The sequence below is a fragment of the Drosophila miranda genome (genome assembly GCF_003369915.1).
Source record: "Drosophila miranda strain MSH22 chromosome Y unlocalized genomic scaffold, D.miranda_PacBio2.1 Contig_Y2_pilon, whole genome shotgun sequence".
NCBI classification, from domain to species: domain Eukaryota; kingdom Metazoa; phylum Arthropoda; class Insecta; order Diptera; family Drosophilidae; genus Drosophila; species Drosophila miranda.
In genome coordinates, this window is record NW_022881614.1 from 12,091,212 (window position 1) to 12,107,706 (window position 16,495).

The 16,495-nt window shown below is 45.1% G+C and overlaps 1 protein-coding gene across 7 annotated transcripts in view; it reads right to left on the bottom strand.

The window, feature by feature from the left end:
• The window catches only part of LOC117185936 (neurogenic protein mastermind-like), a 170,321-nt gene that overhangs the window by 97,679 nt on the left and 56,147 nt on the right, over nucleotides 1-16,495 (bottom strand). For 3 of the 7 annotated variants that reach the window (XM_033398865.1, XM_033398859.1, XM_033398858.1), the window contains one exon: nucleotides 706-1,684. In XM_033398865.1, the coding sequence (XP_033254756.1) occupies nucleotides 706-1,389 (684 nt within the window). In that variant the 5' untranslated portion in view covers nucleotides 1,390-1,684. Of the gene's footprint in view, nucleotides 1-705; nucleotides 1,685-2,020; nucleotides 2,133-4,670; nucleotides 4,762-16,495 lie in introns of those variants that run through there. The other 4 variants (XM_033398862.1, XM_033398860.1, XM_033398861.1 and 1 more) reach the window with 4 other exon arrangements.

The window sequence follows — 16,495 nt, forward strand, 5'->3', positions numbered from 1 at the left end:
TCAAGAATATATATACTTTATGGGGTCGGAAACGATTTCTTTTGGACGTTACACACATCCGCTTTTACCACAAATCTAATATACCCCAATACTCATTTTGAGTATCGGGTATAACAACACAAAAATCGCTGACCTCATTATTAGTTACCGTGTGTGTGTGTGTGTGTGTGTGCGCTGTTCCCCTCGTCTCCGCTGCAGTACACTGGCCAGTCTTTGGAGCTGCACCATGCACCAATATGAAGCAACTATGCATCGATGCGATTTGCATTTGACGAGAAAATGCTCAGACTCTTTCCCAATACGAATTCACAATCATTTCATAATTCCAATTCGAAGAGAGAAGCCGCTACTGGTGAGGGGGGGCCTCTGCACCATTCTTCAATGGAGATCGTATGGCACTTCAAGCAAATAGGATCATAGGATCATGGCCACGGAATGTCTAGAGTTTTACTTTACTGCCGCTACCTTTGTTATCCTTCTGTTATTGTCATCCATTTTCCAGGCATTCTGGCGAAACAACATACATTGCGTGTGTATGACTCGACTATTGTTACGGTGACTCTGTCATAGGACCCGAAATATTATACGTGATAGTTAACCAACGATCTGCTTGCATTTCTGCTTGGGATCTTAACGATTGAAGCCACAGATCCACAGATCAGACCTTATCCCAAATAATGTCATACGGATAATTGGGGCACTCACCACATGAACACTGCTCTGCAGTTGTCCGGCTAACATCGTCTGTGCCGCATGTTGATGCTGCTGTTGCTGCTGCTGATGTTGCTGCTGGGGATCGGGCAGCTTCTTGTCGGTCTTCTTGGCCGCCCGCTTGTTCTTGCTCTCGAGGAAGCGCTTCTGCAGGGCCGTGGTCTCCTGGTTCTGCTCCTCGCAGACGGTGCTGAAGGTCTGCTCGTATCGCGGCACGCAGTCCGTCTGCCGTCGTCGGTAGTTCTCCATGCGGCGTCGCAGTCGGTCCACAATGGGCTGTCGCTTGGGTGGTAGGGCATCGCTAGGCGATGGGCCGCCGCCCCCACTGTTGGGTCCGAGGCTGACTCCTGGATTTGGAGGGCCGCCAGCTCCGTTGCCGCCAGCAACAAGGCCGCCGACGATTCCGGCTGTTGCTCCCAGGTTGGCATTGTAGGGAGAGTGCTGCTGCTGATGCTGTTGTTGTTGTTGTTGTTGTTGTTGCTGCTGTTGCGCCTGTGCATTGTGTTGCAGTTGCAGTTGCTGTTGCTGTTGCAGGTGTAGGCCCAAGTGCTGCTGATGCAGTTGGAGATTCAGATGCTGATGCTGCTGCTGTTGTTGCTGCTGCTGTTGCTGCTGCTGCTGGGCGACGGCTGCGGCTGCTTGGCTGGCTTGGAAGACTGGCAGGCCTCCCGCATCCATAAATGCGTCCGTGGTGAGGCTTTCGCTGTGCTCTCGTTGCTTCGCTGCTCTCGTCTCAGTCGGCGTCGAACGCTGACAGCGACGAAATCACGAAGAACAAGACGCTGGGCCAAATCTATATATATATTGTATCTGATGTATGGCTACTAATGGCAGTGGCTGACGCTTTGATTGGAGCTGGTGAGGGTTTCCCCTCTGTGGAAGTCCGTGGGGGTTCTACGTCGAGCGGTGCAAAGGAAGCTGGAGAAAGTGGAACCAGCCGAACGGCGGCAAGGTCATCATCTTGGGGCAAGCTCTGGAAAGCGAAAGAGACAAAGGGTAGAAAAGGTTTATTAGTTTTAAAGTTTCTTCAAGAAATGATCATATTTTGGAAATAAATGGATTATGTGGAAACGGAACCCGAAATTCGCTGATAAGAAGCGACGACCCCCACAACCATAGAGTGAAAGAGAGCGAAAAGAGAGAGAGATCATAGCAAAAAAAAAAACCCCGCCAACAAATTATAAACAGAATAGATCGAAGAACTGATAAGAAGTCATCCGAAAATACTCCAAATAACAACAAAAGCGACAAAAACTGATTAAAACATTAATCGCTAGCGAAACGCGAGCGGCTGTACCGCGTTTCTTACACATACACACACACACACAGAAAATCGCGTGTCCAAAGCGCGGCGTCGGCCGGCAGCGGCAAGAAATTGACAAACTGAACAACTGCCCTGAGCTGCGTCTGGCGCTTGAATGAATGACTGAATGACTGAATGACGGACGACGGAGCTTTGAGTGGGGGAGTCGTTGGGTCGATCGATTGGAGCCCGAACCGAACGAATACGAGCCCGACGACGAATGACGGCGAAGACGAACAACTGTAGATGTTGCAAAGGCGCAAGTGGGAAGAGAAACGGCAAAAAAAAACGAGGGGGAACGTTGTGATTTGCTGCGGACACCGCAACTCTACGGTTATACCCGATACTAAGTCAGTATGGCTCTCCTCCGGCAGACGCCGCTAATATTAAACGACACGACTAAGCGTGCGTGCGAGAGAGACAGAAAATCAGTCTGAGCGTGACGTCGGGCGCTGCGTAGCCACTGCAAATTGATTTGTTCCTATTGGCTATAAAAATGATCTGATCTGATCCAGATTCAGCAATCTGATAGATATGGTCATTATCTATGATTCTGCGTTTTTAGTTTTCTCGAATGTGCAATATTGTGGATGCAACAGATTTTCGTCCTTTGTGTGGGCGGAAAGGGGTGGGGCGAAATTTTGAGATACACGTTTTATAGTAAGATCTAACAGGAGTGCGGATACCAAATTTGGTTACTCTAGCCTTAATAGTCTCTGAGATTTGTGGATGCCCCAGATTTTCGTCCTTTGCGGGGGCGGAAGGGGGTGTGGCGAAATTTTGAAACAAACTCGTCTCGGTCCGATATATTAGGAGTGTGGATACCAAATTTGGTTGCTTTAGCTTTTGTAGTCTCTGAGATCTAGGCGCTAATGTTTTACTCTAAGCAAAGCCGCCTATGCTACGTGTGTGTTAGAGAGAGACAGGGCGAGAAAAAATGAAATTGTTTTCTTGATGCTGGCTATAATAATAATACGATCCAATTCAGATTCCGCAGTCTTAAAGATATGGTCATTCTCTACAATTCTACGTTTTTGGTTTTCTCATATCTTTAAAATTGTGGATGCCACAGATTTTCGTCCTTTGTGGGGGCGGAAGTGGGCGGGGCGAAGTTTTGAAATATTTTTGTAGCAGTGACATATCACAGAAGTCTGGATCCAAAACATCGTTGCTCTAGCTCTTATAGTCTTTGAGCACTAGGCGCTGAAGGGGTCGGACAGACGGACAGACGGACGGACGGACGGACAGACGGACAGACGGACAGACGGACGGACGGACAGACGGACAGACAGACATGGCTCAATCGACTCGGCTATTGATGCTGATCAAGAATATATATACTTTATGGGGTCGGAAACGATTCCTTCTGGACGTAACGTCCACACACACATCCACTTTTACCACAAATCTAATATACCCAATACTCATTTTGAGTATCGGGTATAAAACAACAAACCTTTTGCAACCTTTTGCCTATGCAATATGGCACGTGGACAGCAGGGAGAGGTGGGAAGCTGGATGGAAAAGGACTGCTGCGACTTGTCCGCGGCGGGGCAAGCAAATTAAGCTGTAAACAACAGGCTATGGCTAACCTAACCCAAAGCAAGGCCCCGCCACCGTCTTTCACCCTTTCACGAAAAGACAGACATCAACAAAATCGAGCATTCGAAAACATCGCGACTTTACTCGCGTTCGATTCCCCATACAAACGAACGGCGGTTCGGCCGAACGTTTGAACAGGCGACCAGCAGCCGCAGCAGGTGTAGGCGAGAGAGAGAAAGACAGTGAGCGAGCGGCGAGTGTGAATGAACGAGATGACAGAAAAGCAAAATTGAGAGCGAGAGCATTGTTTACATTTGTCTTCTGCTGCTGTTGCTCTCTCCCCCCACAGGTGGGAGTGAGTGAGATGGTGTGTGCGTGTGTGTTCGCAGAGAGAGCCGAGAGCCAGAAACGAGAAAAAAAGGTCAAACTCTTTGCCTGGATTTGTTTTCTGCTCTCGACTGTTATTGCTATTGTTGCTACCTCTAGCGTTTGCGTTTAATTAGAAAAGAGAGCCAAGAGTGGAATTTCACCCATTGAGGTAGTCATTGATAAGCATTTACAATGCAATAAAATGATATTTGTGACGTCATAGAAATCATTGATAGCATTTTCTAATGTGTGAGAGAGACAGCGAGAGAGGGAGGCAGAGAGTACCGAAAATATTTCAGGGTCTTAGAATTTGTAATTAAATTCTTCGACTGTCTTGCGTTTCGGTTTCATTAATTTTGGCCATGGCTCTTGAGAAGATTCTTCCGCACAAAGAGCAAACGGGCAGATAGAAATCGATGGGACTCGTAAAAGTTCATTGAGTTCCTTCTCAATGGGAAAAGCAAGAAAACTTCAGCGTAAAGAGATTTGTACAGTAACTGTAAAAGTGAACCTAAGAAAAGGGGTAACAGGAGGAGGCTGGAGGCTGAAGCAGTGTCGTCACTGTGTGTCTGTACACACGCGCGCAGAATTTTGCAATCAGTAGCAACATTGTAAACGTCATTATTATCAATGCCTCTACATCTTCATCATCGTTGAGAGAACAAAAGGAAGAGTACAATAATATGACTTGATTTGCTTGGCATTTCATTCTTTTTACGAATAACTAAACATGCACAACACTTACCAAAGAGAATCGAAACCCGAACATGTATTTTCTCATCTTAAAAATATGTTTTTGCTAAATAAACTTCCTAATGATCTTTTTTTGTTGCGCCCCTCCAAGCAGCAACGCAACTGAGAGCACACAAAAAAAAACAGTCACAGCAGAGGGAGAGCAACAGCAGAGAGAGAGATAGAGAGCGCAATGTTAACTATTCTGTAAACATTTAAATTTACTGCCGGCGGCACAAAACATTGCAAAATCGGCGCGAATTAAAAAATCGCCGGCGACGACAAAACCGCGGCATATCGTTGGAGCCGTCGCACGATTCTAACCGCCGTCGACCCCCACTCAGTCGACAGACGAAAAATTTAAAGAAAACACCAAACGCGCCAAAGCATCAAATGCACGACGGCGACTTTTCAGGCAAAACGGCGGCGACTTATGTCGCCCGTCTATCGCAAAAACGAACAGGCGATCAGCAGGCATTAGTAGCACGATTGTGGCGAATTTTTACTCAGCTACGAGCTCTGTTACTGTTAAACGGTATTGAGAGAGTGGTAGACGCAAAATGGAACAACACAGAGAGAGAGAGAGAGAGAGTGAGTGAGAGAGTGAGCGAGTGAGTGTCTTGTCTATCTGTCTGACAGAGCGTGTGGCTGAGTGTCTGTGTGTGCGATTGTCTGTTAATGCTGTGAGCCAACAACAAAGAAGCAGAAAAGCGTCGGCAAGAATTGATTTTGTTTTTATGGCATTTGCATCTGATTATAATTTTATGAAGACACTCCGCATATACATACATACAAATATGTACATACATAAGAATACATAGATAAAAAAAATCAAATATATAGTGGTTTATAACCTACTGGTTCTAATGTACTATTTATTTAATAAATTAACAAAAATTAGAAGAAACGAGAGGGAACATTGTGAGTTGCTGCGGACACCGCAACTCTACATTTATACCCGATACTTAGTCAGTATGGCTCTCCTCCGGCAGACGCCGCTAATATTAAACGACACGACAAAGAGTGCGTGCGACAGAGACAGAAAATCAGTCTGAGCGTGACGTCGGGCGCTGCGTAACAACTGCAAATTGATTTGTTTCTATTGGCTAAAAAAATGATCCGATCTGATCCAGATTCAGGAATCTGATAGATATGGTCATTATCTATGATTCTGCATTTTTAGTTTTTCCGTATCTTCAATATTGTGGATGCAACAGATTTTCGTCCTTTGTGTGGGCGGAAGGGGGTGAGGCGAAATTTTGAGATATACGTTTTATAGTGAGATCTAACAGGAGTGCGGATACCAAATTTGGTTACTCAAGCGTTAATTGTCTCTGAGATTTGTGAATATTCCCAGATTTTCGTCCATTGCGGGGGCGTAAGGGGGTGTGGCGAAATTTTGAAACAAACTCGTCTCGGTCCGATATATTAGGAGTATGGATACCAAATTTGGTTGCTCTACCTTTTATTGTCTAGCCGGCTATACTACGTGTGTGTTGGAGAGAGACAGGACGAGAAAAAATGAAATTGTTTTCTTGATGCTGGCTCTAATAATAATACGATCCAATTCAGATTCTGTAGTCTAAAAGATATAGTCATTCTCTGCGTTTTTGTTTTTCTCGTATCGTTAAAATTTTGGATGCCACAGATTTTCGTCCTTTGTGGGCGGGGCGAAGTTTTGAAATATTTTTGTAGCAGTGACATATCACAGAAGTCTGGATCCAAAACATCGTTGCTCTAGCTCTTATAGTCTTTGAGCACTAGGCGCTGAAGGGGACGGACAGACGGACGGACAGACGGACAGACGGACGGACCGACAGACGGACAGACAGACATGGCTCAATCGACTCGGCTATTGATGCTGATCAAGAATATATATACTTTATGGGGTCGGAAACGATTCCTTCTGGACGTTACACACATCCACTTTTACCACAAATCTAATATACCCCAATACTCATTTTGAGTATCGGGTATAAAAACCGAGAGTGCGTGCGGCACAAAACGCACGCGTTTCCAGCAGCGTCTCAAGGCTGCGCCAGTGCCAGTCCAGCGGTTTTAAGCGCGCGTTCGTAAAGACGCTGCCTTCCAGTGCCAATGCCCACAGCCCCCTGCACCAACAAACAGCAATCGATGCGCTGCCACTGCTGTGGGCCCATTAGAAACCGACGCCAAACAAAATGGTGCCGTGGCGAGCCAACTGACGAAAGCGACACACGACAAACGGTAAACGACAAACGACAAACGACGAGGGCGACAAAAAGTCAATTTTATCGGAAATAACAGGCAACAAGCAAACGCAGCCAGGGACCCGCAACGAGGCAGAAAGAGAGCGAATGTGAGAAAGGTGGAGATACAAAGAGAGAAACAATGTTGCCTGCCTTTTCCCCAGTTTCCCCAGTGTTTGTGTGTGTGTGTGGGGCGGCCTGGAAAACCTCTGTTTTCCATCCCCCTTTTTGGCGCGCTGAGAGCCTATTCCAAATTGCGAGAAAAATCCGCTTTTCGAGCCAAAAAGCCAGCAAAAGCCCAAGGAGTTGTCGCACTCCGGACTACGCATAAAATCCCCCAAAAGCAGAACTCGCCGGCCGAACGCCACACGCCACAGGAGGAGCCCACATGGAGCGCAGCATCCATCCGGCGGCGCCAAAGGCAGGCGCCCGACTGAAGTCCGATGCGAGCGAACAGCCGCAAAGTCCTCCTTCACAGCGAGTCTCAAAGAAAAAGAGAGTGGGTGCCTGGTTGAGGTGCACCAGTATCTCCATGTGCAAAGTGTATTGATACGAGGTGAGGCCTTCCAGAGATAGGAAACTCAAGAACCGGGAGGGTCTCTCGCTCTGTCGTTGCTTCCTTTTTGGCCATGGCCCTGCACATGCGCCTTGGGGGCCAACTTTGAGTGAAATTTTCTCAATGTCCTTCCCTCCTTCCCTCTTATCTTCTGAATACGATTGTACAATTAGAGAAGTCTCACCCTTCAAGAAGGTTTTCTATGAAAACTAAATCCATTTTTACGTACAGAGTACCGGCAAGGCAAGGACTATTACGGGTACTTGATAGTGGAGTGTCGCGGCAGGTGTGTCGCTACTTGCAACGTAAGGACTGATTTTCCTGATGGGCAATTCCACTAACAATTTTTGATTTCTCAATGGAATGCTGCTCTCAATCAAAACACTTGAAAGCATTTCCTTGCTCTTTGAGTATTTATAATAATAATAAAATATTGTAATTCTATTCCATTCCAGGACTCCTTCCTGGCCGTTTCTTTCAGAGATTTCAGCTTGGTTCACACGCAGCGCAAAAACCGCAAGACGGACCCAGATACCAGATTTTAAATAAGACACGAGGAAGCCCACAAGTTGAATGCAAATTCCCCGGATCCAAACTGTTGTTGTTGTTGTTGCACAGCTGCCTGCAACATCAAGCAGCAACTACAACAGGTCCCGAAACAGATGTCGTCTGCATTTGGCTCTGGGGGGAGCGGAGTGGAGCTGAGGCGAGCTCAGGGTGGGATCTTGCACATGTGGCAAGCGACCAACAGCTGCAACATGCAACAATATCGTGCAACCTGGCGGCCCCAATGCTGCTGTTGCTGCTGCTGCTGCAACATTGGCAGAGGGCGCCACTGTTGTGTTTCGTGCCACCGGCGATGCGGCGCACAGCAAACGGCAGTGGACTCTCCAAGTGGCAAGTGGTCGCCGTTTTGCCCCATCAGGGGGATGCACATGTATAAGTGTTCTCCCATTTGTGTGTGTGTTTGTGTGTGTGTGTGTTTGCAGACGAATAAGGAAAATTCGCAAAAGCAACAAAAAGACAACTAAACAAGAAACAGAATCAGGGAAAACGCTGCCTGGGCGGTAGGCCGAAGTCTCGAATACCCTTTACGCAGAGTTGAGGGCCGATGGAGATCGTTCCTTGGTCAGCTTTCCAGATAGTTATGGAAAGCTCTTCAAATCTCACGGGACACTGTACTAGAGATGGCCATTGATTCGCTGTACAAATTTCCCATAAGCGAAAGGACACAAATGATTTGGCATTTGTGACAGATGATTCGTCATTCCTGAAAGGAGGAGCAAAAGCTGGTTTTCAATGATCATACCCTGAGCAAAGGGTATCCCCACAACAGAAGCAGCAGCAGCAAGAGACAATGGAACCGGTTCAAGCTCCAACGAAACTATCACAAAAAGTAGGCAAAGTAAAAGAAATACTCGTACAGAAGGCCCACCACTGGATGAATTGCACTACGGTCTTCGGTCTTTGTTTCGGGCTCGGCCTCTGCCGTGGCTCCTCGTTGCTGAGCTCCCGACTTGGACTAAGCTGGACACAGAAGAAGTAAATCTTAAAATTTATTAATGGTTCCCCTTAAGGGTAGAACAGTTGGTCCTTGGTTATCCTGAATGGCGGACAGTATTGCTGTGAACCCAGATCAAAGGCGAACTCAATTCTGTCCTAGTCGTAGAGGCACAAGCGTTCCATTGACAACCTTGTAAGAATGAGGAATCGGATGCCAGTTATAGCGAATATCAGCCTGCATCTCAGTTTGTATTTCCTCTTCGCTCACTGCAGCTAGCCACAGCAGCAGGACCAGTCCGAGGATCCGTAGTAGGAGCATTTTGGATGTTTTTGTAAAATTGATTCTTTAACAACTGGCTCCTAAAGAACTCCAGACCCTTGTTATATAGCCCAAGTAGATGACCATTATCTGTTTTGTTCTATATAATACTTATAGATCGATTACGGGGTTATCAGCACGGAGCACTCGCTGAAAGTATGCTCTACTGAATTTGCAATCTTGCAAGAAGGTTGATTGATGATTGGGAATGGGGGAACACATTCAGTTATCGGTGAAACGACAGAGTTATAAACGCCAAAAGCCGAGCCAAAGTGCACTTTAAAGTGTTGGAAAACGATATGAAAACGAGAACCGGTTCAGTTCTAGGCAATCAAGTGGTTCCCGGATAATACAAAGATACATTTAACATTGTAAGTCATTCGTTCAACCCCGAAGCGGTGTGAACAATTTGGCATTTGGAAAAGTGCCTCGTTCATCCTCAATCGACAATCGCCAATCGTCGGGGATATAACAAAACATAAACAAAAATAGAAATAGAAAATTAATTAAAGTTAACTGAGCGACGGACAGGCAGTCGGCCATTTATTCATTATCCCATCCCTTTACGGGAGTTTTTTTCCATCCATTCCTTTGTGGAAAGTCACCCCTGCGTGAGGCAGGCAGAGCAGGCGACGGCGGCGTCATGCCACTGCGCGCCCTCAACGAGTGGTTGGACGTTTGAATATGTTGTACAACATGGGTTAAATGGGCGCAGCTGTGCGGAGGACAGTCGATGATGTCCAACGTTTGTGGAAGCCCAAGAAGTGGCATGCAACAAAGGCAAAGCAACAGCAGACCGACTGCAGGCGGCGGGGGGTTGGAGTCGCAATTCTCGAAAACGGAAATCCAATACGAAGTGAAATGCAAAGATAGGGCCACCGAAAATCGGTATATTTTGCCATTCACCACGGCATTCGTATCGGTGTTACTTCATCGGAATTTGTGGGGGGAAAAAAAGAAAATAAGTATATTTATCCGATTTTTATACCCGATACTCAAAATGAGTATTGGGGTATATTAGATTTGTGGTAAAAGTGGATGTGTGTAACGTCCAGAAGGAATCGTTTCCGACCCCATAAAGTATATATATTCTTAATCAGCATCTATAGCCGAGTCGATTGAGCCCTGTCTGTCTGTCCGTCCGTCCGTCTGTCCGTCTGTCCGTCCCCTTCAGCGCCTAATGCTCAAAGACTATAGGAGCTAGAGCAACGATGTTTTGGATCCAGACTTCTGTGATATGTCACTGCTACAAGAATATTTCAAAACTTCGCCCCGCCCACTTCCGCCCCCACAAAGGACGAAAATCTGTGGCATCCACAATTTTAAAGATACGAGAAAACCAAAAACGCAGAATCGTAGAGGATAACTATATGTTCTAGAGTGCAAGATCTGAACCAGATCGTATAATTATTATACTCAGAATCAAGAAAACAATTTCATTCTTTCTCGCTCTGTCTCTCTCTAACACACAGTTTTCATGGTCGGTTTTGCCAATTGCAAAATATGAGTTCAAGGATCTCAGAACGCATAAGAGCTAGAGCAACCAAATTTGGTATCCACACTCCTGTGATAGCGGACCTTGACCGTTTTGTGTCAAAATTTCGCCACACCCCCTTCCGCCCCCGCAAAGGACGAAAATCTGGGGCATCCACAAATCTCAGAGACTATTAACGCTAGAGTAACCAAATTTAGTATCCGCACTCCTGTTAGATCTCACTATAAAACGTATATCTCAAAATTTAGCCCCACCCCCTTCCGCCCACACAAAGGACGAAAATCTGTTGCATCCACAATATTGCAGATTCGAGAAAACTAAAAACGCAGAATCATAGATAACGACCATATCTATCCGGTTGCTGAATCTGGATCAGATCAGATAATTTTTATAGCCAAAAGGAACAAATCAATTTGCACTGGCTACGCAGCGCCCGACGTCACGCTCAGACTGATTTTCTGTCTCTCTCGCACGCACTCTTTGTCGTGTCGTTCAATATTAGCGGCGTCTGCCGGAGAAGAGCCATAAGCCATACTGACTAAGTATCGGGTATAAATGTAGAGTTGCGGTGTCCGCAGCAACTCACAACGTTCCCCCTCGTTTTTACTGTTCTTTGAATCTTTACCTGAAAGTTTCTGCTTTTATTTGGTATTTTCTTTCAGTGTTTTTGCGATTCCGGTTGCCGCGGTCATCGGCCAAAGGATATGCGATATTTTTATACCCGATACTCAAAATGAGTATTGGGGTATATTAGATTTGTGGTAAAAGTGGATGTGTGTAACGTCCAGAAGGAATCGTTTCCGACCCCATAAAGTATATATATTCTTGATCAGCATCAATAGCCGAGTCGATTAAGCCCTGTCTGTCTGTCCGTCCGTCCGTCTGTCCGTCCCCTTCAGCGCCTAGTGCTCAAAGACTATAAGAGCTAGAGCAACGATGTTTTGGATCCAGACTTCTGTGATATGTCACTGCTACAAAAATATTTCAAAACTTCGCCCCGATCACTTCCGCCCCCACAAAGGACGAAAATCTGTGGCATCCACAATTTTAAAGATACGAGAAAACCAAAAACGCAGAATCGTAGAGGATAACTATATGTTCTAGAGTGCAAGATCTGAACCAGATCGTATAATTATTATAGCCAGAATCAAGAAAACAATTTCATTCTTTCTCGCTCTGTCTCTCTCTAACACACAGGTTTCATGGTCGGTTTTGCCAATTGCAAAATATGAGTTCAAGGATCTCAGAACGCATAAGAGCTAGAGCAATCAAATTTGGTATCCACACTCTTGTGATATCGGACCTTGACCGTTTTGTGTCAAAATTTCGCCACACCCCCTTCCGCCCCGCAAAGGACGAAAATCTGGGGCATCCACAAATCTCAGAGACTATTAACGCTAGAGTAACCAAATTTAGTATCCGCACTCCTGTTAGATCTTACTATAAAAAGTATATCTCAAAATTTCGCCCCACCCCCTTCCGCCCACACAAAGGACGAAAATCTGTTGCATCCACAATATTGCACATTTGAGAAAACTAAAAACGCAGAATCATAGATAATAACCATATCTATCAGATTGCTGAATCTGGATCAGATCGGATCATTTTTTTAGCCAAAAGGAACAAATCAATTTGCAGTGGCTACGCAGCGCCCGACGTCACGCTCAGACTGATTTTCTGTCTCTCTCGCACGCACTCTTTGTCGTGTCGTTTAATATTAGCGGCGTTTGCCGGAGGAGAGCCATACTGACTTAGTATCGGGTATAACCGTAGAGTTGCGGTGTCCGCAGCAACTCACAACGTTCCCCCTCGTTTGAAATGTTCTGGTGCCTGAGCAGGTGCGAGTTATCCTTTTGAGAGAGAGTTAGGGGAAGAACCTCTCGCATAAGTATATCCTATCATATCCTCGCAAGTATATATTTCCACTCTTTATTCAACCAACCATTCCCCCTTTGGCCGCTAATAAAGTCCCAAATAGTCCGCCATTTCAGCATGCTTTTTGCTAAATTAAACGAGGGGGAACGTTGTGAGTTGCTGCGGAGACCGCAACTCTACAGTTATACCCCATACTAAGTCAGTATGGCTCTCCTCCGGCAGACGCCGTTAATATTAAACGACACGACAAGGAGTGCGTGCGAGAGAGACAGAAAATCAGTCTGAGCGTGACGTCGGGTGCTGCGTAGCCAGTGCAAGCTGATTTGTTCCTTTTGGCTATAAAAATGATCTGATCTGATCCAGATTCAGCAATCTGATATATAAGAACATTATCTATGATTCTGCGTTTTTAGTTTTCTCGAATGTGCAATATTGTGGATGCAACAGATTTTCGTCCTTTGTGGGGGCGGAAGGGGGTGGGGCGAAATTTTGAGATATACGTTTTATAGTGAGATCTAACAGGAGTGCGGATACCAAATTTGGTTACTCTAGCCTTAATAGTCTCTGAGATTTGTGAATATCCCCAGATTTTCATCCTTTGCGGGGGCGGAAGGGGGTGTGGCGAAATTTTGAAACAAACTCGTCTCGGTCCGATATATTAGGAGTGTGGATACCAAATTTGGTTGCTCTAGCTTTTATAGTCTCTGAGATCTCGGCGCTAATGTTTTACTCTAAGCAAAGCCGCCTATGCTACGTGTGTGTTAGAGAGAGACAGGGCGAGAAAAAATGAAATTGTTTTCTTGATTCTGGCTATAATAATTATACGATCTGGTTCAGATTTTGCACTCTAGAAGATATAGTCAGCTTCTACGATTCTGCGTTTTTAGTTTTCTCGTATCGTCGAAATTGTGGATGCCACAGATTTTCGCCCTTTGTGGGGGCGGAAGTGGGCTGGGCAAAGTTTTGAAATATTCTTGTAGCAGTGACATATCACAGAAGTCTGGATCCAAAACATCGTTGCTCTCGCTCTTATAGTCTTTGAGCACTAGGCGCTGAAGGGGACGGACAGACGGACAGACGGACGGACGGACAGACAGACAGACAGACATGGCTCAATCGACTCGGCTATTGATGCTGATCAAGAATATATATACTTTATGGGGTCGGAAACGATTCCTTTTGGACGTTACACTCATCCACTTTTACCACAAATCTAATATACCCCAATACTCATTTTGAGTATCGGGTATAAAAACAGCTCGCGGAAAACTATAAAAAACACCGAATAAAACGAAAAACGGGGTCCGGTCTATGGTACCCCCAACCGTGTACCCCTCTACCGCCTCTACCCTAATCCACTGCTTTAAAATAAAATATTTATGACCTACACGTGACGCTGATGGGGAGAAACATTAAACGACAGAGCCCCAAACAAAACGGAGAGAACAAGAGAGCGGAAAAGGGGCTAGTGTTTTAGGGAAAGGAGTTAAGCCTTCTCCCTCTCGATGGTATCTCAAGATCAATAATGTCTTCGATCTATAATGGTAAATAATGGCATTTAAAATACAAATCTTATTCGATGTGGATTGTTATCAAATTATCAGATCGTCGAAGCTAAAGCCCCTGCCTAGCCGCCAAGTGGCCCAGAGACTCGTGCCGCAATAATATCGAATAGTCGTGTACTCTTGGGGAAACGTTTTCTTGTTTCGTGTTTTTGTTTTTCTATTTGTATTGCTTTTTATGGGCCTGAAAGTTGATTAACATTAATTAATTCCTGCTGTTGGAACAGAACAAATTGAACTAAACGAGATGTTTGAGTGTGCCCCGGAAATGCACACACGACAACAGATAACTAAAGATACATGTAAAAAGTAATACATTGTAATTGTTTATTTTTCCAATTATTTTTATTTATTATTATTCATTGTTGTCTGCTTTGTATTTTTTTTCTCTTGAGGTCTTCTGAAAATAACTATTCTTAATGTTGTGAATAGCCTTCCGAATGACTTTTTCTGCTGGCTCGTCGGGTATTTTCGTCTTCGCCGCCGCTGAAATAATTTTTTATTTAACACGCGTACAACACATATTATTAATTATTTAAAAACTGCACTTACCTGATAATAATAATAATCACAGATTACTTATTTTCACTTATTAAAACTCCGTGTGACGATTGCAAATAGCAAAGAACAAAGCAAAAGAGTTCTGTCGACGCAGGCGCAAAGAAGACGAAAAGATAAAACGAAGTTCTCTGCTACTGCGCACGGTCGGCAGAACCGAATTACGTTCGGCACGCGCGGAAAATAGCAAAGGCAAAGCGAAGAAAGAAAAAGAGTTCTGTCGACGCAGGCGCAAAGAAGACGAAAAAATAAAACGAAGTTCTCTGCTACTGCGCACGGTCGGCAGAACCGAATTACGATCGGCACGCGCGGAAAAGAAAGAAACAAAAGAAACGAGGGGAACGTTGTGAGTTGCTGCGGAGACCGCAACTCTACAGTTATACCCGATACTAAGTCAGTATGACTCTCCTCCGGCAGACGCCGCTAATATTAAACGACACGACAAGGAGTGCGTGCGAGAGAGACAGAAAAACAGTCTGAGCGTGACGTCGGGGGCTGCGTAGGCAGTGCAAATTGATTTGTTCCTTTTGGCTATAAAAATGATCTGATCTGATCCAGATTCAGCAATCTGATAGATATGGTCATTATCTATGATTCTGCGTTTTTAGTTTTCTCGAATGTGCAATATTGTGGATGCAACAGATTTTCGTCCGTTGTGGGGGCGGAAAAGGGTGGGGCGAAATTCTGAGATATACGTTTTATAGTGAGATCTAACAGAAGTGCGGATACCAAATTTGGTTACTCTAGCCTTAATAGTCTCTGAGATTTGTGGATGCCCCAGATTTTCGTCCTTTGCGGGGGCGGAAGGGTGTGTGGCGAAATTTGGACACAAAACGGTCAAGGTCCGATATCACAGGAGTGTGGATACCAAATTTGGTTGCTCTAGCTCTTATGGGTTCTGAGATCCTTGAACTCATATTTTGCAATTGGTAAAACCGACCATGAAACCTGTGTGTTAGAGAGAGACAGAGCGAGAAAGAATGAAATTGTTTTCTTGATTCTGGCTATAATAATTATACGATCTGGTTCAGATTTTGCACTGTAGAAGATATGGTCATCTTCACCGATTCTGCGTTTTTGGTTTTATCGTATCTTTAAAAATGTGGATGCCACAGATTTTCGTCCTTTGTGGGGGCGGAAGTGATCGGGGCGAAGTTTTGAAATATTTTTGTAGCAGTGACATATCACAGAAGTCTGGATCCAAAACATCGTTGCTCTAGCTCTTATAGTCTTTGAGCACTAGGCGCTGAAGGGGACGGACGGACGGACAGACGGACAGACAGACAGGGCTCAATCGACTCGGCTATTGATGCTGATCAAGAATATATATACTTTATGGGGTCGGAAACGATTCCTTCAGGACGTTACACACATCCACTTTTACCACAAATCTAATATACCCCAATACTCATTTTGAGTATCGGGTATAAAAACAAAGGGTTCGATTTGGCTGGCGTCAACGCCTCGATGACATTGTAGATGACATTCGTCATCGCTCACTGCTGGTACTGCAGGGCAGATACACACACACACACACACCCGTAGATAAACAGATGTGTACTATGGTTAGAGAAAGATGCGCAGATACAATATTTGACCCAGTAATTAAGGCAAGAGTTTAGCAGGCAGCTAATTAATGAAGTTCCCTCTATAGAGTATCTTTCTATCTTTCAATCTATCTATCTAACTATATCTCTTGTTACTCCTCCTCCTCCCATATCCATCTCCCTCTGTGGCTCTCT